The 25,745-nt window shown below is 45.8% G+C and overlaps 1 protein-coding gene and 1 non-coding gene across 3 annotated transcripts; both read left to right on the forward strand.

Annotated features, from left to right (window-relative positions):
• Positions 1-783: 783 nt before the first annotated feature.
• On the forward strand, positions 784-856 carry TRNAG-CCC (transfer RNA glycine (anticodon CCC)). The gene has a single exon. It is a non-coding gene; the product is annotated as a tRNA-Gly (tRNA).
• Positions 857-6,056: 5,200 nt separating this feature from the next.
• Positions 6,057-9,976, forward strand: RPL15 (ribosomal protein L15). Of its 2 annotated transcripts, none has more exons than XM_068972203.1 (4): positions 6,057-6,134; positions 6,546-6,728; positions 6,816-6,952; positions 8,159-9,976. In XM_068972203.1, exons 2-4 carry the CDS (start codon positions 6,557-6,559, stop codon positions 8,462-8,464), a joined length of 615 nt encoding a protein of 204 aa, XP_068828304.1. In that variant the 5' UTR covers positions 6,057-6,134; positions 6,546-6,556; the 3' UTR covers positions 8,465-9,976. The 2 variants fall into 2 exon arrangements, with proteins under 2 accessions (XP_068828304.1, XP_068828305.1); XM_068972204.1 differs by having other exon boundaries at positions 6,127-6,250.
• Positions 9,977-25,745: the final 15,769 nt, after the last annotated feature.

Raw genomic sequence — 25,745 nt, forward strand, 5'->3', positions numbered from 1 at the left:
GATTCAAACAAACATTGCTAAAATTTATGTCAGAGCGTTCTGCCTATTTTTCTACGAGTTTTACAGTTTTCAATCTTGCATCTTTAGTCTGTTTAGAGTTTATTTTTGTATATTGTGTTAGGGAATGTTTTAATTTCACTCTATTACATGCAACTGTCCAGTTTTCCCAGCACCACTTACGGAAGACACTTTTCTTCCCTCCATTGTATATATTCCTTCCTTTGTCATAGATTGTCAAAGTCTACAACTATGTATAACCCAAGTCAGCCACAATGCTAATCACATGAAATATTTTAAAGCTACTATTATTATAGTACAGTAATAACACAGTGCTCATTTCCAGAGCAGTATGTTACATTTTACCAGTAGATAAATAATCATCACTTAAGTGATATAACTTAGGTGGCATGCTTTCTTAGGTGGCATGCTCGCAATCTTTCTGAGAAATCTTCCCAAGAATATTTATCACCTACTTCCAGGAGAACCACTTCTCTTAGGGGACTTTCTTTTCAGTTTCAGAGTACTTGCAACAGAAAAATTCTCAGTCTGTCTTTATAAGGGCAGGGTTTGGTGTAACACTAATCATCTATATGGTATGGTAACACCTATGTCAGCAGCTATGGCCTATATTAAAAGGTTTTCTATAGATCCTTCTGAATTTGTGATTAATGTCATTTCCTTTATCATAGGATTCTACCCTCTCTCCATATTGTGGTCTTCTGTAAGTTATACTACTGAATCTTTCCTTCAAAGGGTTTTTAATATTAGTTAAAATTTGGGACTTCCCTGGTGGTCTAGTGGTGAAGACTCTGTGTTCCCAATGCAGGAGCCCTGGGTTCGATCCCAGGTCAGGGAACGAGAACCCACACACCACAACTAAAGATCTCACATACTGCAACTAAGAGCTGGTGCAGCCAAATAAATTTTTTTTAATGGGATTTGCATGCCAAGTGAGAATTATTAAAAATAATAGTTAAAATTTAAAGAAAGTTGCCACCTAACTATGAGAGAAGAGAACAAGAAAGTGATGGCAGCACAAACTAATTCTGTTGTCAGGAAAGGTTGCCATTGGAATCTAAATTCTGATTTTTCTACTGTTTTCTATCGTTACTTCCCTTCCTCCGAAACATCTCAGCCCCATAGAATTTGTAAATACCAATCCTCACTTCTCCCTATACTGTTCAACCAGAAAAGTCCCCCATTACCACAGACTATGCCAACCTTCAAAAAAAGTTCAAGTGCTTTAAAAGGGTAGGTACGTACTGTAGTTGAGGGAAGCTACTGTTTTAAGAAAAAAAAAAAAAAAACAATGATTACCAACAATAGACTCTGTGAAAGGGAGGCGGGTACGAGTGCTAGGGACTGTAGAAAACTGAAAAAATGCTGAAATCGACAGACTTCTGAGAAATCCAGAAGTCAAATATTCCTGAGACTCTTTGGAAGTAGTCTTAATTATCATCTGCTTTAAAAGTGGTATACTACAATTGTACTTTAATCCCTTGTGACTGGCAGATAAAGTATGTTAAAAATATGCATTATTTTGTATTTGTGTATAAGAAATTGCAGGAGTTAGTTATTTCAATACCTCAGAGGAAACTTCATCAAGGGCAAATAGCAAAAGGAACTGAAAAAGAGGTAATTCAAACACTAGATAGGGATTTTAAGGTTTTTTAGGAAAGAAAGAAAACAGAACAGACCATGGTAAATATTTTATACCACCAAAAGGAAAACAAAGATGAGAGTGTGATTCCTTAAAACACACCTGAGACATTCTAGGTGCTTAGTTGTCTTCACGTGGAAAACAATAACACTACATAAACCCGAAGATCAGTGCCCTGCTTTACCATCAGATAAAAAATATGAATTCTGAGGCACAAGCTACTGTGTGTAAAATAAATAAGTCATAAGGCTACACTGTACAGCACAGGGAATATAGTCAAATATAATTTAAAACTGCAAATCACTGTTGTACACCTGAAACTCTGGTGGGGTCGCTAAGAGTCGGACAGGACTGAGCAACTTCACTTTCACTTTTCACTTTGATGCACTGGAGAAGGAAATGGCAATCCACCCCAGTGTTCTTGCCTGGAGAATCCCAGGGACGGGGGAGCCTGGTGGGCTGACGTCTATGGGGTCGCAGTCGCACAACTGAAGCGACTTAGCAGCAGCAGCAGCATATAATATTGTACATCAACCATGCCTCTATAAAATTCATTCCTTAAAAGTATGAATCCTTCAAAAAAATTAACATCTAAGGTAAGATTCTGAATGAATAACATTAAATACACACAAAAACACTTCATTTTTTATGCATGATCATGATGGCAGGGACTCTCATGATGTACAAGGAAACTGTTCTCACACTTATTTATATATACTCATATTTACAAACAAAAATTACTAAAAGCTCAGTTCTCTAAGCATTATAATATTTCATAATTCCCAAACATAATAGATATGCACCATTTCCTTCCAAATATAAAAGGAGGTCATCTTCAATGCCCTAAATGGGCCAGGAGTCACAGGAAGAGACGGGGAGGCCAAGCCGCTTACTAAAACCAGGTTTTGAAAGTCTGAGAGGCTCCAGAGTAGACAGCTGACCTCGAAGGCTCCTTCTAATGCTCTGAAGTTATGAGCGCGGAAACTACTTACCCAGAAACCACGTCAACACGAGGTTAACACCAAAAGCGGTAGCTAAGGATGCTTGTACAGTTCCTACCCTAAGAAACTGCTGGACAATAAAATTCAATCTGGGATCTATGCATCCCTGATACTCTGATGGATTAATAAATGGCTAAGAAAATATGCTTAACAGACAAAATCCGATAGTCTTAAATACATATTGGTTTGCCTTCCAGGCTAATCAATAATGTGGTTAGAGAATAAAAATGTGATCTAATCCATTCTGTTGAAAATAAAGCCCTGTCAGTGTTCTCTTTGAAGAGCCATCAGAGACAGCTGACAACTTGAAATTGTGAGTATCGCTGTTTTAAGGAAATTATTCTAGTTTTAAAGTAAAAGACAACTTTTTTATGCAACTGGAAAAATATTAACACTGAAACACTGTTGACTTCATAAAGAGTTGTTATGGATCTTATCATGTAAGCATAGCAGGAGGAAAATTTCTACTCCTGCGCATTGGTTTATGTAAACATAATGGATTGTGTGCAGTACTTCCACTTACCCATATATGAATACATTTTATTTACATAAATATATATTAAGAGTTTTGCAAACAACATTACACATAGTAAATACAATAAGCACATTCCAGTTTACCATTCTTCTACTCATTCAGTAAATATTTACTGAAGGATTACCATAATGACAAGCATTACGGATAAAGCAGAGGGCAAAACCAGAAATGATCACTGCCCTCAGAAATTTCAAAATCAATTGAAAATACCATCCCAAATCTTGCAAAATTACTACATGAGACATTGCAAATTAAGAAACAAAACTGCAAAACCTAATTAAGAAATTAGCAGTCATTAATCACATGGTTTTTCCAGTGGTCATGTATGGATGTGAGAGTTGGACTGTGAAGAAAGCTGAGCGCCGAAGAATTGATGCTTTTGAACTGTGGTGTTGGAGAAGACTCTTGAGAGTGCCTTGGACTGCAAGGAGATCCAACCAGTCCATTCTGAAGGAGATCAGCCCTGGGATTTCTTTGGAAGGAATGATGCTGAAGCTGAAACTCCAGTACTTTGCCACCTCATGCGAAGAGTTGACTCATTGGAAAAGACTCTGATGCTGGCAGGGATTGGGGGCAGGAGGAGAAGGGGACGACAGAGGATGAGATGGCTGGATGGCATCACTGACTTGATGAACGTGAGTTTGAGTGAACTCTGGGAGTTGGTGATGGACCGGGAGGCCTAGGGTGCTGCGATTCATGGGGTCGCAGAGTCGGACATGACTGAGCGACTGAACTGAATCACTTTGCCAGAATCCTCTTTCCAAATGATGATTCCAACTTTGCAATTAATAGTTCTTGACTAATCTTTCTCACACCCCACATCTGATCAATGAGACTTCTACCTTTGGAATGCATCCATGGCTGGACCAGTTAGCACCTCCATCACTAATGAAGTAGCCCAAGGCACCATCTTCTCTCACAAGGTCTCTCAAAGATGCCCATGTCATATTTCCCAAATCCGTGAGTATTCTACTTTACATGGACTTCTAGGTTACAAGACGTCTGAGGTTGTGACTAAATTAAGAACCTGAGAGGGGGAGATCACCCCGGATTATCTGAGTGGACCCAACATCACCACAAGTGTCTTTACAAGGAGGGACAAGAGGGTCAGAAAGCGAGACAGAGATTTGAAGATGCTACAATGCTGGTTTTGCCAGTGAAGGAGTAAGGAGCCAAGGAATGCAGGTGGCCTTTAGAAGCTGGAAAAGAAAGGAAATGGATTCTCCCCTAGAGCCTCTAAAAGAAAACACAGTCCCAAGAGACAGCCCAATTTTAGCCTAGTGAGATTTCTGACCTACAGAACCGTAAGACAACAAATGTGTACCGTTTTAAGTCTGTAAAGTTGCTGTAATTTGTTTCAGCAACAATAGGCAAATGAATACAACTTCCTAACTGGCCACTTTTTCCTTTCTCCTTTTAGCCTCAAATGATCTTTTCTTTTTTTGGCTGCGCTTGCTTGTGGGATCTTTTAATAATTCCCCCCAATCAGGGACTGAACTCGGGCCATAGCATTGAAAGCACTGCAGAGCCAGAGAATTCCCCCAAACGATCCTTTTTAAAATGTAGGTCACATGAAGTCACCCTTCTGCTCAAACGCTTCCAGCGGTTTCCAATCTCAGAATGTCTGCAAATCCACAATCCTCATAAGAACCTCCACCTCTTTGATGTCGCTTGCTAGTTTCCCCTGTGGCTCGATTCCAGCCACACGGCTGTTCTATTAACGCAGGTACTCGCGAGCTTGGCACAGTTCCCTCTGACTGAGATCGGGCCCGGGGCTCAAGCCTTTCCTCAAATGTCACCCTGAAGATTCTGGCCGAAATTTCTACCCCCATCCCAATACTCCCTACCGTTTCGCTCCCGTCAACGTCTGTCCTTTAGCACTTACCACAGAATACAACATATGTATGTTGATTGCCCTATTCCAAGATGCTAGAATCTTTGCCACGACCCCAGCCACCTTCCCAGCAGCAGGGCGCACACGACGCACTTCATAAATCAAAGTCCCTGTCAGGGCTTTTACAAGGGTGCCACTGCAACCAGCGAAGAAAACAAGCAAGATCGGAAATGGGGCTGGAAACTAACCAAACCCGTTAATTTAGACGACAAAGGGGTCTCCTACACCTTCGCCCCATTTCAACTTAGAATGTGTAAAAGAGTTAAACCACTTCATTTTTCTAAAATGAAGATAAAAAAAAAAAGAACGAAAAAAGCCAGTATATAAACTGTCAATGAAGAACGCAACACAAAAGGTCTGCATTTTCTCAGCTTCCCCCCACCCCCGAAAACGCTCGCACCTGTCGACCAGATTGTGGCATATAAATAGGTTAAAAAAAAAAAACAAAAACCCAAACCCGTGGTTCTGACGGAGCAATCCCACGGCCAGACCTGCACGCAGGAAAAGCGCCACCCGGGCGGGCCCCGTCCCCGCCCCGCGCCCCCGCAACCCCATCTGGAGGAAACCCCTCAGAGCGGGGTCTGCGACCCCAACTGCTCCGGGAGGAGCGAGGCCGCCGCCGCGAAGCCCCCGCGCCTCCAGCGGCCCACCCGGCGGGACCCCCGGCCTGTGCGCGCGTCCGTCCAGGGAGAGGGGGCGCCCGCAGCCCCCCGCAAACCCGCCCAGGAGCGCCGCGGCCCCGGGAGCCCCGCCCCCAACCTGCCTCTCAGCCGCAGACGCTCGGCGGCCCGAACCTCGCCGCGGACGCTCGCCGCCGGCTCTGAGGCGCGCGTCCCGGGCAGCAGGGGGCGGGACCCTGAGGCAGGTCGCGCCCAATCCTGGCCGATCTCCGCCCACCGGCTCGCTGCCGGAACTACACATCCCATGCGGCCCTGCGCCACCGCCGCTTTCCACCGGAAGGCGGCTCGCTGTCGTGGGGGTGCGGAGCGCCAAAGGGATTGTGGGAGAAAGGTTCAGTCCTTTCCGTCAGGCGGCAGCCATCAGGTAGGCAGCGTCAGGATATTCGCCGCTTCATCCGCCGCCGATCTGCCTTCACGTCGGCCATCCAGGCTTGGGAGCCCTGCGTCCTGGGAGTTTCTCCTGCCCTCTGCGCCGCGCGGGTTCGATTGAGACGCGAGGCAGCGCGGGCGCGGAAAGGCGGCCCCCCGGCGTGGGCTGGGGGGGATGCGGTGATGGCGGCGCGGACCCGAGCTGGGCCCGGGGCGCGGAGGAGAGGGACGCGCGGGGGCTGAGGTGCGGGAAGCCGGGCCTCGGGCGTCAGAAAGCGAGGCCGGCGGGCCGGGAGGACTAGGCGTCTTGACCCGCGCCGCGCCGTCACCGCGCCTGCCTTGTGTCGGCGGGCGCTGAGGCGGGCGGCTGCCCACGGCGCGCGTGCTGACATCCGCCTGTCCCCAGGGTGAGCCGACATGGGCGCTTACAAGTACATCCAGGAGCTGTGGAGGAAGAAGCAGTCGGACGTGATGCGCTTCCTGCTGCGGGTGCGCTGCTGGCAGTACCGCCAGCTCTCGGCGCTGCACCGCGCCCCGCGCCCCACCCGGCCCGACAAGGCGCGCAGGCTGGGCTACAAGGCCAAACAAGGTGAGGGGCCCGCGGGGCGGGGGCGCGCCTGAGGTGGCGGCGTGGGAGACCCGTCCCTCACGGCCTCCCTGTCCTCCACTCAAACAGGCTATGTCATATACCGGATCCGTGTGCGCCGCGGGGGCCGCAAACGCCCAGTTCCTAAAGGTGCCACCTACGGCAAGCCTGTGCACCATGGTGTCAACCAGCTCAAGTTCGCTCGAAGCCTGCAGTCGGTTGCGGAGGTAAGAGACTTTCTGAGTGGCGCGCGTGTTGGTCACCTCCTGGAGGTGATGGAGAAGGATCTGGGCCGCTGTTCGGTGGTTCATTTGTACCTAGGTGAGCCCTGTTGTGTTTGAAATGTGGCTTGGTGATTTTTATTCTTGCTAACCTCAGTAAATCTTTTCCAACACCTACTTAGGGAAAAAAGTGCAAGACCTTTATAGATGCAGTATTTTTTTTAAAGACAACTCTCCCATCAACATTTAAATTGGACACATGGGGAGATAAAGCCTTTTGTAAGGGGAGGAGAAATACATTGTTAGGTGTAATCCAGTTTGGTTTGTAATGATAGAATTCCCATTTTCTAACACATAAACAGGTGGAGTTAGGTTCTGACATGATACAGAAAAGGATTTCTTGCCCATCTCCCCCCACCGTCCTCCCAGCTTAAGTGGTAAAGAATCTGCCTGCAGTGCAGGAGATGCGGGTTTGATCCTTGGGGAAGGGAAGATCCCCTGGAGGATGAAGTGGCAACCCTCTCCAGTATTCTTGCCTGAAAAATCCCATGGACGGAGGAACCTGGTGGGCTACAGTCCATGGGATCAGTAACCACAAACATGCAGTCTAGCTGAGTTGCTACCAGAATTTAGTTTTCATTTGGGAATCTCTCATAGGTCGTATAAATTAATGTGAACCTGTGGAGCCTAAAACTTTTAAAGGGCAATTGAACATCTTAAAGAGGAAGTCTCCCAGGTGTTACTGGTTATGAATTGTCTTTCTTGGCTAGTAAATTAAGCTATGCCCTGTTGAAGACGTTGGCCAACATGGGCCTGTTGCCCTCCATAAGCTAAAAGTATTTTGTTTTAAAAGAAAAGGCACAGAAGACCAGACAAGAGACCTTTGTAGCCTTCAGAATTCTCTTAAGTTTGCTAACCCTTCTGTTGTACTAGAAAAGTGCAGGGTTCTAGAATACTGTTTGGTTAGCTAGATATTCATATTCACACCTTAATTGGCAAGAAGGTAGTAAGAGAAAAGTTTCAAATACGCATGTTTTTGTGTTATTTTCTAGTAAGTCTTCCTTCTACTTGGGGTCCCAGCCTGTGGAGAGATGCTGAGTATTTGGGTAGTTTTAAGTCAGAAGCTTTAGTCTCTTGTGTAGTGAATTGCTGTCTTAATTTGTTACCGGGATGTGTGGAAGGCTGACCTTGGGCCTTTGTTTCCTGTCCTAGGAGCGCGCTGGCCGCCACTGTGGGGCCCTGAGGGTCCTGAATTCCTACTGGGTTGGTGAAGATTCTACGTACAAATTCTTTGAGGTTATCCTCATTGATCCATTCCATAAAGCTATCAGAAGAAACCCTGACACCCAGTGGATCACCAGACCAGTTCACAAGCACAGGGAGATGCGGGGGCTGACGTCCGCGGGCAGAAAGAGCCGCGGCCTGGGCAAGGGCCACAAGTTCCACCACACTATTGGTGGCTCTCGCCGAGCAGCGTGGAGAAGGCGCAATACTCTCCAGCTCCACCGCTACCGCTAATATACGTGATGTCTGTAAAGTTCTTACCTAATAAACAATTTAGGACGTTCTTGTCTGCTTAAAAGTGTTTTTTAATTTGTTTGTAAAACTAGTTGTCTGCAGATTGCTTCATTGAATGCATTGTCAAATTATGAAAGTTAAAGTGCAATAATGTTTGAAGACTTATTGAAGTTACTTACACACATAAAGTGTATATGAAGTGATGGTGTATCTTGTTTTTAATAAGGGAAATGCCTTTGTTTTTGCTTTATTAGGGAGTTGATGTGTCTGTGTTTAAAATACTGTTTGGTACAATAGGTGTAAAATTCTGTAAAAGAGAAGTGCAGAAACTTAACCCTATAGATTTGTTGATGCATGTGGTGAGACCTGCGGCTTTATTGGGGTGATGCAATGCTCTGCAGTTTTATGGAGTTTGGCAGGGACGTTTTCAGTTGGGTTTTCATTGGCATTGTGAAGGGTGTCCTGATCCTTTCTCGTGATCATATGCAGAAAAATAACGAAAATTTTGACTAGGGCCCACTTTTAGGCTTAATCTAATACTACATTTGTGTAACTGCTGCTTCAGAAAACCAAGTAATCCCACCATTTTTAAGAGAATTGAATAGACCTGTTGCAAGAGGTTTCTGACAAATGAATCAAATCCTGGTTTACCTAAATTAAATTGCCTTGGCCTCCCATGGTACCACTGAAGTTCATATAAAGCTCCTGGTTCAGGTTTTGGGATCTGTAGAATACGGAACTTTATGCAAAATGGTCGTATTTACATTGGTGTCAATTAAAACTGACGGAAATTGAACATTAGATAGGCGTGTGGGGGGGGGGGGGGGCGGGGGTGTAAATTAGCCCTAAGGTTTGTAAGGTAGTGATGGTAGGATTGGGAGCTTGGTGTTCATCAGATCCCTTTCAAGTGTAAGACGACAGGAAAAACTTGGATCAAAAAGTTAAAATGTTTTCTCTGTAGTATTTGTGACCATCATGAACTCTAAGCCACATTAGGGGATGGGGAAAACAGGGGTGGTTATATTTAAAAGTGTCATTGCTAAGTGTAATCTATTCTTTAGGGTCAAGTCACTCCATTCTTAAAAGGCTATTGAGAAAATTCATCGTTGTCAGTGCAAGTTCAGTTGGCCTCCAACTTGATGTTGTCTACGGTTCCCATCCCTGCTGAAACCAGCCTCACAGTTCCAGACTTGCTGGGCCACCAGCTGTGGTTGCCCTTACCACCTCATTCTGCTTGTTCCATCACGTCTTCCTGTAGACGAGGCTTCTGTTTCCCAGGGTGGATTTGAGTGTAGGAAATACAGAAGAGGAATTACCCCGATTCTTGGCTGGCTATCTTCATAAATAGTTTGATTTTGAAATTTAATCGCTGGTTTTCTTGAACCAATTTTTTTTCTTCAAGGGTCTTTAAAAAGGCCCACTTAAGTGATTTCCAGAAAACAGGCTTGCAAAAGCTTTTAAGACCCAAATTTGTTCCAACTCAAAAAAATCTAAAACCATATTATTTTGTGTGTAGAGGTTGTTCAACTACATAATAACAGAATAAATGTCTATTAAACCAAAACAAATGGACCTTCTGTTATCTTTTGTCATTTAATACTGGTAGGCTTTAATGCAGACCAACCTGCAAGAAGACACAACAAAATTATGGCAGAAACAGACAGTTTCAGGGGAAATGTACTTAGTTTTTCTCGCACTTTGGTCCTTGCATGAATTAGAAAAACTTGTTTGAAAGTTTTTTTTCCAACTGTTTGGGTTGCCACTTGGGGAGGGGAGGTCAAAGGTCGGGGTTCCCTATATTAAGATCACAGCCCGAATAGCTTCCACAGTCTTCTTGCCCCCACCCTGTGGTCTCACTGCTGACCTCATTCTGTAATAGCTCATCCCACTCTCCTGGCAGTTTCTCAGGCACTTAAGGCCCTTTCTAATGCCTGTGTTACAGGAATGCTTATCAGGCGATACATGTCACGCCAGAAGCTTTCCCTGACAACCCCATAAGTTGTACCCATTGGAAAGATCACCAGTTGGTTCAGGTATACCCCAACTGATTATTAGGATTTTCTTCAGCAGTAGGACAGTTGGATTTTTACAACCTCAGAAGATGGAGACTTGTCATTAAAGAAGCAGACAGGAAGCAGCTGTTCAAGGTCGCCCAGTGGCAGTCTGAATTACTAGCCTCTCAAACATTTAAAGTTTGGTTATGTAATACACTGACATGGCTGAAAATTCAAAAAATAAAAGACTACAGTAGAAGTCTCGCTGCCTCTCCAGTTCCCATTCTGGAGGTAGTGTGATCAGTAGGTTTTTCCCATCAGGACGTAACTCATATAATTACAATATATATGTATTTTTTCTTTTTTGCCCGAATGGTAGGCTATTATATACATGTTGACTTTTTTTTTCATGTAGCTATATATCTCTGAAGGTATCACTCAATGGACGTGAGTCTGAGCAAGCTCTGGGAGATGGTGAAGGATAGGGAAGCTTAGCGTGCTGCAGTCCATGGGGTCGCAAAGAGATGGACACGACCGAGTGCATGAACAGCAACATATCTGAGCTTATTCTACACCAGCTCAGCAAGCGCTTGTTCTTTTTTATGAGTGCACAGTATTTGTCATATTGATGTGCCAAAAGTTGTTTAATGTGGCCCCTCTGATGAATATCTTTTTTTTCCAGTCTCTTATAAAAAGATTTTTGCATATATCTTTGTTTATCTGTAGGATTAATTCCTAGAAGCAGAGTGGCAGAGTTAATATACAGTGTGTATATTACTGTATGATTCCATCTATATCACATTCTGGAAAAGGCAAAATTAGAGAGACAGTAAACAGGATCAGTTCAGTCACTCAGTCATGTGCTGAAATATTTCCTGAATATTTCCTTCCAATGAATGTTCAGGACTGATTGACTAGTTTGATCTCCTTGCAGTCCCAGGGACTCTTCAAGAAGAGTCCTCTCCAACACCACAGTTCAAAAGCATCAATTCTTCGACGCTCAGCTTTCTTCACAGTCCAACTCACATCCATACTTGACCACTGGAAAAACCATATCCTTGACTAGACGGACCTTAGTCGGCAAAGTAATGTCTCTGCTTTTCAATGTGCTGTCTAGGTTGGTCATAACTTTTCTTCCAAGGAGTAAGCGTCTTTTAATTTCATGGCTGCAGTCACCATCTGCAGTGATTTTGGAGCCCAAAAAATAAAGTCTGTCACTGTTTCCATTGTTTCCCCATCTATTTCCCATGAAGTGATGGGACCGGATGCCATGATCTTAGTTTTCTGAATGTTGAGCTTTATGCCAACTTTTTCACTCTTCACTTTCATCAAGAGGCTCTTTGGTTTTTTGCTTTATGTCATAAGGGTGATCATCTGCGTATCTGCAGCTGCCAGTGGTCAGAGGGAGGAAGGAATGGATAGGCAGAGCACCGAGGATATTTCATGGCTGGAAGCCATGCTATATAATATCACTATACGTTTGTCTAAGTTCACAGAACGTACAGCTCCAAGAGCGAACCCTACTGTGAACTATGGTATTTAGTGATAATATTGCAACGCTGGTTCATCTGCTGTAACAAATGTACCGTGCTGAAAGAGGATACTGATGATGGGGGAGGCTATATGCATATAAGGGCAGAGGGTTTATGAGAAATTTAACTGTGAACTTGAAACTGTTCAAAAAACAGTTTATCATAAATAGCAAGCAAAAAAAAAAGGATGTACTGACAGAGATTGTGCTCGTCCAGTCTGATAGAATTGTCATCTACTTTTATTTTTACTCTTCTGAGTGTGGCAGAAGCAAAGCCCCACACCATAGCTTTTTTCCTGGGCGTCCGGCTGAGCTATGTTTCACCCAGTGCCCCTACTTTAGGTAGGGGTCTTAATGACATTCTTGCCAATACATGAAAAAAAAGGGCACATCTCCTTCCAAGGTAATCAGGAGCTGGTAAGTCAATGAAGGCCAGTGACTCTGATCTCGTGGCTAGAAAATGGTAGAAAAAGCTGCTCAACCCCGTCAGCCTGCGCCAACCACAAAGCTTTGTTGCGTTAAGCTCGGGTCAATTGCGCTCTTTCTTATGACCGCAAAGCCTGTGTGATGCCGACGAATTCAGGAAGTCGAGCCTGCTTTTTATATTTGTCTTACTTTGTCTTACGGTGACCTTCTATTGTAATCCTTTGGCCATTTTTCTATTAAAATCCATACGCCTTTAAGTACCATGCGTATTAAATCAGTTGCTACGTTGCATCATTTCTCTGCTCTTAAGTTTCTTGGGGGTGACTTGACATAATGAGCTTCCCTGAGAGCTCAGCTGGTGAAGAGTCCGCCTGTGATGCAGGAGATCCAGGTTAAATTCCTGGGTCAGGAAGGTGCGCTGGAGAGGAGTTAGGCTCCCCACTCCAGTATCCCTGGCGGCTCAGTTGGTAAAGAATCCGCCTGTGATGCAGGAGGCCTGGGTTCAATCCCTGGGTTGGGAAGATCTCCTGGAGAAGGGAAAGGCGACCCACTCCAGTATTCTGGCCTGGCGAGTTCCATGCACTGTATAGTCCATGGGGTCTCAGAGAGTCGGACACGACTGAGCTACTTCCACTTCACTTTACTTCACTTATGTAGAATAAGCTCTCAAAAGTTCAGTTGTTTGTTTTATCCTTTCAATTCTAAGCTCTCATTCCATCTCCAAATTCTGAAATTCCTAAGGGAAATTAGGTATATTGCATCAGTCAGGTAGACTAGATTAGGCTACAGTAACAACCTCTACATCTCAGTGGCTTAAAATTATAAAGGTTTATTTCTTGAACAAACTACATGTTCATGGAGGGCTGGTTATGGTCCTCATCTCAGAAACCAGGCTACTTGAACAGCCGCTCAGCACACCCCCGGCCGCCCATGGCCAAGGGCAAGGGAGCGTGGTGCAGCACGCCCAGCTCTCAGAGCTTTTTCTCAGGGAGTCGTCTGAAGCAAGTTCCATGGCTCTACCTGAGTTCAGTGTGGGGAAGTGAGATTTCACTGGGTAAGAGAGAGAACCGACTATGTGAACAGCTGAGCTTTTATAAATGTCCATCATTTGGAGAAAAACACGCATTATTTGGACTTGTTCTGGAAGTATCACACAGCCTGACATATCAGCAGTGAAGTGACATGCGACATCCATATGCCACCAGCTACGTCTTGACCACCGCGCAGAGACTCACCCAAAGTGGTAGTTTTTACCCAGGAATCCTTTCTCCACCATCATCCTCCAGTTCAGCCTTGGGAATGTTGGTTGGATGTTTAGCTTGTTCATAGATTTTTAGCTGTTGTTTTTCATGCTGCAGTGAAAATACTCAGTATACATATAGTTTTCAACCATTTTCATATAGGAAAAATAAACTTAGAGCCTGCTAGGAAGCACTGATCAAGCTTCCTAAGAAACAAAATCTGCTGCAAAGGCGGCGTAGTTAGCCTGTGCCTTTAAAACACATCGTCAAAGCACTCAGATTTAATGAAGCAGCTAAAACACACAGTCCACAGCTCACTCTCAAATCCTGGGAAAGGGCAATTCACTGCCCCGCCCACAGAAATCGATTAACCATTTAATATAATTGGTATGCTAGGAACATCTGAACTCACGTGCTTGCGATTCTCATTGTCATTTAGAGAGAGGTTCATCATTTGGCAGTCCTAGTTGGTTTAGAAACAGTAATTGACGGGTAATATAATTATCTAATCACTAAACTTCTTTCTGCAGAGACCGCAAACATACTATTTAGGTTCCAGAGGTTGATTATTAGCTGAGTGAGGAAATTTCACTTATCAGAAAGGAAAATTGAAGAACTGATTATCTACAGCCCATTGGCTTCTAGGTAGGTAGATTCTGTGGGGAGGGCCTGTTAGAATCCATTGCTGTCAACACACCTAGTATAACATTGTGACCAGATCGAAAAATGGAGAAATCCTCTGCCTTCTTCCCAGTTTAGTAGCTCTCTGATTTGTTCTTTCTGGTTTCGTTTCTGTATGAGATAAGTTGGTACAGTGCTTACAGATTTTGCCCCTCTATGCTCCATTCTATTCTTTTCTTCTCTTCTTTTTTTACACAGTCCATCAGTGGAGAACTGGAGGCCTCCAGAGTCAGATCAACAAAAAAGCCTAGGGCGAGACTTCTGCTGCTGCTGCTGCTGCTAAGTCACTTCCGTCGTGTCCGACCCTATGTGACCCCATAGATGGCAGCCCACCAGGCTCCGACGTCCCTGGGATTCTCCAGGCAAGAACACTGGAGTGGGTTGCCATTTCCTTCTCCAAGCATGAAAGTGAAAAGTGAAAGTGAGATCGCTCAGTTGCAACCGCATGGACTGCAGCCCACCAGGCTCCTCCGTCCATGGGATTTTCCAGGCAAGAGTACTGGAGTGGAGTACCATTGCCTTCTCTGAGGGCAAGACTAGGAAGGGCCAAACCCAAAGCTAGAAACCACCATGAAAGCTGTTAGCTGCCAACAGAAAAGCTTTATCCTTTCCTAATGGAACAGTGTAACAGTAGAAATTGATCTGTTTAGTTATGCAACAATATCATTGATTTTTTTTTCTATTTGTGTGTTTTTGGTGTTTTTTTTCTTTCATTTTTTTGCCCCACTGTGCAGCATGTGGGATTTAGTTCCCTGACCAGGGATGGAACCAGCGCCCCCTGCATTGGAATCACAGAGCCTTAACCACTGGCCCACCGGGGAAGTCCCTCATTGATTATTTTTCTGTGATTTGTAAAATATGTCTGAAAGTCTGGAAATGCTTTGAGTAACAGCATTCTCATTGTTTCAAAATGGTGCCTTTGGTCTTCATGAATGTTACCAGGTGCTAGAAAAGCCGCTGCCTTTTTTAATAAAACTCTCATCTCGAGGTCTGGCAGCTTTGTAACAGATTTTAAGTAGGATCAGGAGGCTGGACTAGCCGAGATTCCTTTGACTTTTGAGGGCTCTTAGTGGTCACCAGGTGATCCCTGGGTCGGGAAGATCCCCTGGAGAAGGAAATGGCACCCCACTCCAGTATTCTTGCCTGGAGAATCCTGTGGATGGAGGAGCCTAGTGGGCTGCCGTCCATGGGGTCACACAGAGTCGGACACGACTGAAGCAACTTAGCATAGTGGTCACCGTGGCCACCTCCATGACACCCCCCCCCCCAACCCAGCCCGACAGTGCTCTGTAGTGTCGATGGGACCAGGAGAAATTATTTAAAGAAGACTTTTATTGAATCTAGAGGGTTTAATTGGTTTGGTTGAGTCACTAAGTCGTGTCCGACTCTTGAGACCCCATGGACTGTAGTCCGCCAGGCTCCTCAGTCCATGAGATTCTCTAGGCAAAAATACTGGAGTGGGTTGCCATTTCCTTCTCCAAGAGGGTGTAATTATGAGGGTTTAATTAATTAGAGGAAGGAAAGGCATATATCCAACTAGTTTTACAAGACAAAGAATACTTTCTGGGACCCACTGTTGAGGATTTCCCTGGTAGCTCAGTTGGTAAAGAATCTGCCTGCAATGCAGGAGACTCGGGTTTGATCCCTGGGTGAGGAAGATCCCCTGGAGAAGGAAATGGCCTCCAGTATTCTGGCCTGGAGAATCCCAGGGACAGAGGAGTCAGGCGGGCTACAGTCCATGAGGTTGCAAAGAATCGGACACGACTGAGCGACTAGGCCACCACCTGAGGCCTTCGGCAAGCTTCTTCGCTCCGCCTTGTGCGTGCACCTCTCCTGATAAACATGAGACAGCACTGTGAGTGTTGGGGGCAGCGGTTAAAGACAAGGACGCCAGAGTCAGAGCGCTTGAGTTCAGCCCCTGCACTCCCATTTCCTGGACAAATCAGGGTAAGTGGCTTCGCATCTTTCAGTATAAATCCTGTCATTTGTCAAGTAGGTAAAAGTCCACCCAGGGTCAGTCAGCATTTCTCAGTGCTACCTGGGGAGAAGGAATACTCCGAGAGTGTGGGTGTCTAGTCAGACGTGGTAGAGGCGAACAAAGGAGTCTATTAAGTCATGATGGCCTGCGTGAAACTTCTCTTAAGAGCCGAGTCCCTTTCCCCTGATCCTGCTTTTCCCCAGGTTACCACTTTCATCAAATGTCGAGTCTTCCAAGTGGAGTAGGAAGAGCCCTTCTTCTGCAGGCCTCCTGAGGGTTGTCTCCTGAATTGCAGGCAGATTCTTTTACTGACTGAGCTCTGAGGGAAGCCCCCACGAGTGGGTCCCAAGAGCCCTTTTTCTGCAGAGCAAAGATCTGGGTTGTCGATTTATGGACCACTGATATAAAATGCTCTTATCCAAATGTTGTTAATTCTCAGTAACCCTCTAATCCTTAATAATTCCTCAGTGAGCTAACATTTCTAATATGTAAAGTGTCTTTAACTCCAGCATATGTCATAATCGACTTGGATATAAAAAACAAATCCTGTTGCATCCTCAGTACAACCAGAGGAAATTTTTATACTAACATTTTTCCCTAAAGAAGCTGAACTTTGAGACAGAAGCAGATTCCAGCTCAGGAGTCCCTGAGTGTGGTTTATCACAGATGTGTGTGCTGTCCGGGAAGTGGACAGAAAGAGAGAAGCCAAGTCCCAGGGGTCTCAGTCTCACAGGGAGGGTTTCTGCCCAGTTCCAAGGGGAGCACTGGAGAGGGAGTGATGCCTCGGAGTGCATCCTGACACATGGCGGGGAGATTGGGCTTTCACACTTTTCCCTGCACCGGCAGGTCACGAGCTGGGGTTACCCCAGGCAAGGGGACCCAGGAGTCCAAGCGGCCCCTGTAAGTCCAGGGTGGCCTCGCTGAGGGTCACAGGCACCCAGAACCTGGGGAGGGGGGTGGTGGTCATCAGCGAGAACCGGATGCCTCTGGCACAGCACCCACAACTCCACACCCAGCAACACAGGGATTCTATCGCCCCCCTCGGTAGCTGCTTTTGTTTTTGTTCTTAAAGAAAGCATTGTCATGATCAACAAGTTCTTTGCCAACATTTCAAGTATAATAAAATCAGCAAACAGTTCTGCATGAATTAACTAGCTTTGGGTGTTTTGAAGCTGTTTGTAAAAGTAACCAGTTTTAGGTAAACATTTGAATGTGGTGTTGCCGCAGATGTGTTTACATTCCTGCCTCCAGTGGGGGAGTAAAATTATTTAGGTATTTAGTCTCTTGCCTGGAAAATCCATGGACGGAGGAGCCTGGAAGGCTGCAGTCCATGTGGTCGCGAAGAGTCGGACACGACTGAGCGACTTCACTTTCACTTTTTACTTTAATGCATTGGAGAAGGAAACGGCAACCCACTCCAGTGTTCTTGCCTGGAGAATCCCAGGGACGGAGGAGCCTGGTGGGCTGCCGTCTATGGGGTCGCATAGAGTTGGACGCGACTGAAACGACTTAGCAGCAGCAGCAGCAGCAGCAGCAGCAGCAGTCTCTCCTACATACGATGAATATTTTTTTAATGGAGTGCAGTTGATTCACAATGTTGTGTTAGTTTCTGGTATACAGCAAAGCGATTTAGTTATGCGTGTATATGTGTTCTTTTCTGTGTCATTTTCCATTATGATTTATTATAGGATATTGCATATATACTTCTCTCTGCTATCCAGGAGGACCTTGCTGTTTACCTATACAGTAAGTTTCTAGTCAACTAAATATTGTAATTTCTAAGCCAAGGATGTTCACGAAGCTCTCACATATCTCAAAATGAATGAAAACATTCTCAATAGACTTACCGTAAATCACTTTTAGTTTTGAATAAGTGGTAAACATATGTTTGACTTACTGGCCAATCAAGTGTGGAGAATATTCTAAGGAATAGTTCAGTTGCTTTACAGTTTTCACATGAATATTTAAGGGAATATTTAAAATGTAAATTAACTTCAAAAACCATGTTCTAGATTATCTGTAAAATTATTTCTATTTTTAAATATGCTTACAATGTGTGGGGCTCTCAAACTTCTTAAATATAATGCTAACAAGCAAATGTTTTTCTTAATTACAGAAAATATGCAAAGGATAGAAAGTAAAAAAGTTTGTGAATGCCATTCTTCAGAGAGAACCGTGTTGTTTTGGTTTCTTTTCTTCCAGTTTCTTTTTTGTAAATTAAAAAATCTTATAAAATTGCCACCTGTCGTGATGACAGTCAATAGTTGGTGGAATAGGTGATCTGGAGAAGCTCTCTGAGGACGATTAACAGGCAGAGCACACTCACATGCATATAATACTCTCTCTCTCTATATATATCCATGTTCAGTAGCTCAGTCGTGTCTGACTGTTTGTGGTCCCATGGACTGTAGCCCACCAGGCTCCTCTGTCCCTGGAATTCTCTAGGCAAGAATACTGGAGTGGGTTGCCACTTCCTTCTCCAGGATATACACACACACACACACACACACACACACACACACACACACACACATATCCATACACACACACACATACATAAGTATGTAAAATAAATATAAGCACATAGACAAAGTAAATATATGTGCATATATATGCTATATACACTCACATATATGTGAGCTCAGAAGCAGTGCAGAATCACAGAGCCCAGACCCGGGATGGCCCAGGGAGCTGAGAAAGCAGGGAGCACGTAGAGCTGCTTCTGGAAGGGGCAGCTGAGGGGCAGAGAGGCTGAGCGGCACTCCAACATGCTTGCTGGGAGACAGGGAAAAGGTGGAGAGCTCCAGGCCCAGGCGTTACGGGAGCAGGAGGCCGACAAACCATCCACACTGGCGCTGGGCGTCCCCCAACTATGCTGTCCACAGAAGCAGCAAGAGCGGCCTTGCTGAAACTCGCCACACTATGGCACTCTTGGGCTTGACACTCTCCAAGAACCTTAAGTCTCAGAGGAAAATATAAGAAAAAAATTTTTTAAGGACAAAAGGACTAGAGTACTCCTACACTAGCCGTTTTCAAGCCTGTTTTTGTGTCCAAAGGACTCAACACCCTCTTTCATAATAGGAATTGATAGTGTCCTCTTGACTATCATGAAATTTATATGTGACAACTAATCTACAAATCTAATTTCAGAAAAATCGATATAGTGCCCAAGCCTAATATGAGGAAAAATGAAAGTGTAATAAAACAACATGTATTGCAAGGTATAGATTTCTGCATGCAGCTCGATCAGAATGTACTATGAAACACTCAGGTATTCATTCCTTTGTACAGAAGTCCTGTGACTATAAGCTGATACAGGTATCTTAAGCTGCTCAGATACCATAAAAAAAGTGTTGCCTCCAAATTCTTGGTAAGGACTTCCCTGGTGGCCCAGGGGTTAGGAACCCACCTGCCAACGCAAAGGACATGGGTTCGACCCCTGGTCCGCACCACAGCCCCTGAGCCTGCACTCGAGCTTGTGCTCCACAGCAAGAGAAGCCCCCTGCAGTGAGACTCCCCTGCGCTGCGACTAGAGAGCGGCCCCCACTCGCCCACCCGGAGAGCAGAGCCCACTCCCTGCAAGCAGAGACAGTCCGAGTGCAGCCACGAAGAACCCACGTGCTGAAATGAAGACCCAGCACAGCCACAAACAGGTAAATTAACTCACTCAAAAAAACTCCTGGTGAAGTTCCAAACAAAACCCACAGGGAGCTTCACTGGCTTCGCAAGGAAGTCACACTCCTAGAAAACACAGTATGCATTCAAACTGTGCAAAAAAGCAGTTTGCGTTTATACGTGAAATGAAGTTAAGTCCCAGGCTCATATAATAAGACAGATTTTTCAACTCATCTACAAAACAGAAATAGAGTCACAGATGTAGAAAGCAATGTAATGGTGACCGGGGAGAAAGTGCGGGGTGGGGGGGGGCATAAATTGGGAGGCTGGGACTGACATACACACACTGCTACATACGCAACAGATGACCAGTACAGACCTACTGTGTGGCACGGGGAAGTCTACCCAGGACTCCATAGAAACCAGGGGATACGTGTGTGCATAACCGAATCACTTTGCTGTACACATGAAATTAACACAACATTGTAAATTACCTGCACTCCAATAAACACTTTTAAAATACAGCAAAGTTGTCTTTCCCCTTTAAAAATGTAGCAAGATATTCAAAAGTTGGTAAACAGAACAGTTCCCCAAGGAGCGGGACTGCCCCACACGTTGGCAGGGCTTCTGCCTTCCCTGGGCCCTCTGCATAAAATACCAGGAGCGTCTCTGTCTTCACGGTGACAAAGTGTTTTTGATAAAACACTCCCACCAATTTTCAAAGTGTCCTTGAGACGGGACCTCCCTGGAGGTCTGGTGGTTGAGACTCTGTGTTTCCACTGCAGGGGGCGAGGGCTGGATCCTGCTGGGATCCGAGGGATTCCATGGGAACCGCAAACCTCCTGTGTGGCCAGAAAAGTTTTTTTAATTAAAAAAAAAGCCCTGAGATGGAGGGACAAGTGTGTTTGAGAGCTACTCTGACAGTGACCCGGGGCACAGTTACCTCCTGGACCTGCTTTCTCACTGTCTTCTCCCTTGCCCCCGCCTCTGGAGCCTGGCCTCCTTGTGCGTGTTTTTAGTCACTAAGTCGTGTCCAACTCTTTTGTGACCCCGTGGACGGTAGCCCACCAGGCTCCTCTGTCCATGGAAGTTCCCAGGTAAGAATACTGGAGTGGGTTGCCATTTCCTTCTTCAGGGGATCTTCCCAGCCCAGGGATTGAACCCGGGTCTCTTGTGTCTTCCGCTCGGACAGGCGGAAATTCTTCACCACTCCGCCACCTGGGTTCCTTGCTGTTCCTCAAGTTCGATGACACACACTCCAGCTTAGGGTCCTTGCAGTGGTCGTGCAGTCTCCCTTCGATGACACGCACTCCAGCTTAGGGTCCTTGCAGTGGTCGTGCAGTCTCCCTTCGATGACACGCACTCCAGCTTAGGGTCCTTGCAGTGGTCGTGCAGTCTCCCTTCAACTGGAACACCCCTCCTTCAAACGCAGACATGACTCCCTCCCTCACCTTCAAGCCTTTGCTTAAACATCACCTTCTCAGCAAGGCCCTCCTGGACCCTTCACCCTGCACCTTGGCTTTCCCTCTCCTCCCCTCTTTATTCTCCCCCTCGGCAAGCACACCTGACACCCTCTTTGTTTTGCTTGTTTACTGTCTGTCTGGCCACCCTCCACCCCAGGTGCAGCCAGGCATCCTGTCTGTCTTGTCCACTACGAAGGTCAATGAGTGTTACAGAAGGAGACGCACTGCAGAGTTTACACACGTGCTCCTGCAATAAATACACACAGGCATGGACCTACAGGCCTCCCAGGGGTCTCAGGGGTAAAGAATCTGCCTGCCAGTTCAGGAGCTGTGGGTTCGATCCCTGGGTCAGGAAGATCCCCTGGAGGAAGAAATCGCAACCCACTCCAGTATTCTTGCCTGGAAAATTCCATAGACAGGGCAGCCTGATGGTCTACAGTCCCTGGGGTGACAAAGAGTCGGACACCACTGAGCACAGAACAAGCAAAACGGACCTACACCTAGAACGTGAAACACAGTAGGCAATCCACATGACTACTTACAATAAAGAAAATTTCATTCTAAAAAGTCTGAGTTGTTCAGAAAAAAGACATCATGGTTTTTGTCTACTTCTTTATCAGGAAGCTGGGTGTCGTGTTTGTGGAGGTGGTGACTGATTATGAAGTAAGACTGTAGACTTTACCACCAACTAGACTGTGAAGTTGGCAAGCAGGGGGACAGGTCTTAGCCATCCCCCGTCTCTTCCTTCCTAACGGAGCCCCAGATGTGTTTGGATATCTGTCTTTCTCCAACAGATCCCAAGGATGCTGTGACTCACCCCTAGCGCTAGGAGAACATCCTGTTTCCATCTGTGGTTCCTTAATGCTACTGAGCTTTTATTAATGAGTCCATTTGGCATTCACGTGTCTTTGAATGCTCAAATCTTTTGCCTATTTTTTATAGAGTTGCTTGTCTTTTTATTGTTGAGTTGGAAGAGCTCTTTGTGTATCCTTGATACAACTCCTTCCCTAGATAATATGTATTATAAATATTTTCTCCTGGTCTGTGGCTTGCCTTTTTTTTAAAAATATAGTGTCTTTCAAAGAGTAAAAAAAAAAAAGAAAAGAGAGGGATGGCCAAGGAGAAGCAAGGAGAGGGACTCAGGGAAGGGAAAGAAGGGTGGGGTTCAGGAAGTGACAGAGGGTCACCAGACTGAGATTCATCTTCTTGCCCTCAGCCAACCAGTGAGTTCAGAAACACCTGGGACAAATATCACAATCTCTCATATGTGGAATCTAAAATACAATACAGGTGGTCTTATCTACAAAACAGAAACAGACTCACAGGCATAGAAAATAAATTTACGGTTACCGACGGGGAAAGGATGTGGGGGGTTAAACTAGGAGCTTGGGACTAGCACATGCAAACTACTATATACAAAGCAAAAATAACACAGAATCCTACTGTGCAGCGCAGGGAACTATATTCAATATCTTGTAATAAACCATAATAAAAAAGAATATGAAAAAGTATACATAGGTAAATAGAGAGCCTTCCTGGTGGCTCAGCTGATAAGGAATCCTCCGGCAGTGCAGGAGACCTGGGTTCGATCCCTGGGTCGGGAAGATCCCCTGGAGGAGGGCATGACAACCCACTCCAGTATTCTTGCTTGGAGAATCCATGGACAGAGGAGCCTGGTGGGCTACAGTCCAGGGGGGTCACAGAGTCAGACATGACTGAGCAACCAACACACAGTGGGTTGTTATTATTGGTTGGTGGGGCCTGCCGCTGGATTCTATAGTTTTTCTAAGTGGAGAGGTTAATTTTGAGGGGAGAGATAGGGAAGAACCTCTGTAAGTTATATCACCCCATAGCCAACTGATGGCAGGTGCTTAGCAGTCAGAAAGGCTTAAAGCCCTCGATTCTCTTTGCAATGTGAGGGGTTTATGGACCCCCGAACCCCACAGCTAAACGGAAGTGTCAGAAGTTGTCACAGACCTGGCACAGCTTTGAGGGTGTTTCGAGTTGGTCACGGGAGGCAGCTTCCAATAGCAGCTATTGTGAGAATGCTTATTAAATTGGGCTTAATTAAGCGGTATTCAACAACTAAAGAAGTTACACAGTGAAATTCCAGCCATCTCCATACTACACTAAATGATGCCTGGAGGCCTCCGTCTTCTTTTTTTTTAATTGGACTGTAGTTGACTTACTGTGTTGTGTAGTTTTGGGTGTACAGCGAAGTGATTCAGTTATACATATATATATATATATATATATATCTCCACTGGTTTTTTTTTTAGATTCTTGTCCCATATAGGTCATTGCAGAATAGTGGGTAGAGGTCCTTGTTGATTATCTATTTTATATACGGTGTATATATGTTATATACTATAATATATACACCCACCAGGGTATACATGTTAATCCCGACCTCCTAGTTTATCCCTCTCTCCCTTTCCTCTTTGGTAACCATGGGTTTGTTTTCTACATCTGTGACACTGTTTGGTAAATAAGTTTGTTGGTATCCTTTTTTTTTGATTTCACACATAAGCGATATCATATGATACATGTCTTTCTCTGACTTCACTTATTATGATCATCTCTAGGTCCACCCACATTGCTGCAAATGGCATTATTTTGTTCCTTTTTATGGCTGGGTAGTATTCCATTATACGTATGTAACACATTTTTATCCACCTCGCTGTCTGGTGGTCTTTGCCTTAACCTGAGACTTCACAGGCTGAAGTATACATGCTTAGTCAAACAGTCCACACGAGGCCCATGTAGTATCACCTGATGAAAGAGAACTTCTGTTGTTTCATAAAGAAAGGAGCAGAGAGTCTCTCACTAGGAAGAGCAGGAACCAGTGTGTGTTTCACTGTGACTCTTCCCTTCAAAATGGCTTGCGTTTCTGGGCTGGGCGTCAGGAGGATCGCTGTCCTTGGGTCGTTGCAAACTTACTTGTGGTGGGCGGGCTCACACCCTCTCCCAACAACATCCCATCCTGGACATCCCTGGCAGTACAGTGGATGAGAATCTTCCTGCCAGTGTGGGGGACATGGGTTCAATTCCTGGTCCAGGACGGTCCCAACATACCAAGGAGCAACTAAGCCTGTGCACCCCGACGACCAAGCCCATGCTCTGCAACGAGAGAAACCACCACAACGGGAAATTCATGCACCCCAACTAGAGAGTGGCCCCCACTTGCCACAACTAGAGAAACCCCGCATGCAGCAACCAAGACCCAGCAAAGCCCCCAATACATAAGCAAATCACAGTAACAGAGATTTCTCCTTCTAACGCCTGAAACCCGCGCGTACGGTCAGTCACAAGGCAAGGGGGGATTAGGGTGCAGGTAGAATAGGTTTGCTGATTGGCTGACCTGGCAATGGGGCAATGACCTGGGCGGGCCCGGTGTGATCACAAGGGTCTGTTCAATACAAGAGGGAGGGCAACGAGCCTGAGAGGCAGAGAGATGGCAGATGAGACGGACTTGACGGGACATTGTCGGTTCTGAAGATGCACAGAGCATGAGCCAAGGCCCTGGGGCAGGCTCTGGAAGCTGGGGGAGGCCAGGAAGCAGGTTCCCCCCTCAAGGCCCCGGAAAGGCCCGCAGCCCCGTTGACGCCTTGATTTTAAATTTGGGGAGAGCTGTGCTGGACTTCTGGCCTACAGAACTGTAAGGCAGCAAGTGTGCCTTTTGGTAAGCCACCAAGTCACAGCCACTGGTTACAGCGGCGGTAGGCACTCTGCAGAGCGGTCCTGCTGTCTGTGTGTGTCCCGGGTCTCTCTCCCGCTCCAGACCCCATAGCTCCGCTTCTCCCCACTGTGGCCGCTTCGTGAGTCACTCTAGGCCAGTGTTTCTCAATGGGGGTCATTTTGCCCCCTCCACCCCCGCCAGGGGACATTTGGCAACAGCTAGAGATATTCTGGATGCATGACTGAACTAAAGTTGCTCTGTTGTGTCTCTCTGCGACCCCACGGAATATACATACAGTCCACGGAATTCTCCAGGCAGAATGCTGGAGCGGGGAGCCTTTCCCTTCTCCAGGGGGATCTTCCCAACGCAGGGATCGAACCCCGGTCTCCTGCATTGCAGGCGGATTCTTTACCAGCTGAGCCACCAGAGATATTTTTGTCACACTTGGGAGTTGGGAGTTTGCTCCTGGCATCTCTAGAGGGTAGAAGCCTGGGATGCTGCTAAATACCCTATAATGCACAGGACAGCTCTCCACCCACCCCACCCCAACCAAAGAATTATCCAGCCCCAAATGTGAACAGCATCACTCCTGGAAAACCCGGCTCCACACACACCTCAGTTTATACACAGAATAGGTGGGGATGGGGGGAGAAGGGCCTACATTCAGATCCCT

Source organism: Capricornis sumatraensis, chromosome 4 (genome assembly GCF_032405125.1).
Source record: "Capricornis sumatraensis isolate serow.1 chromosome 4, serow.2, whole genome shotgun sequence".
Lineage (NCBI taxonomy): Eukaryota > Metazoa > Chordata > Mammalia > Artiodactyla > Bovidae > Capricornis > Capricornis sumatraensis.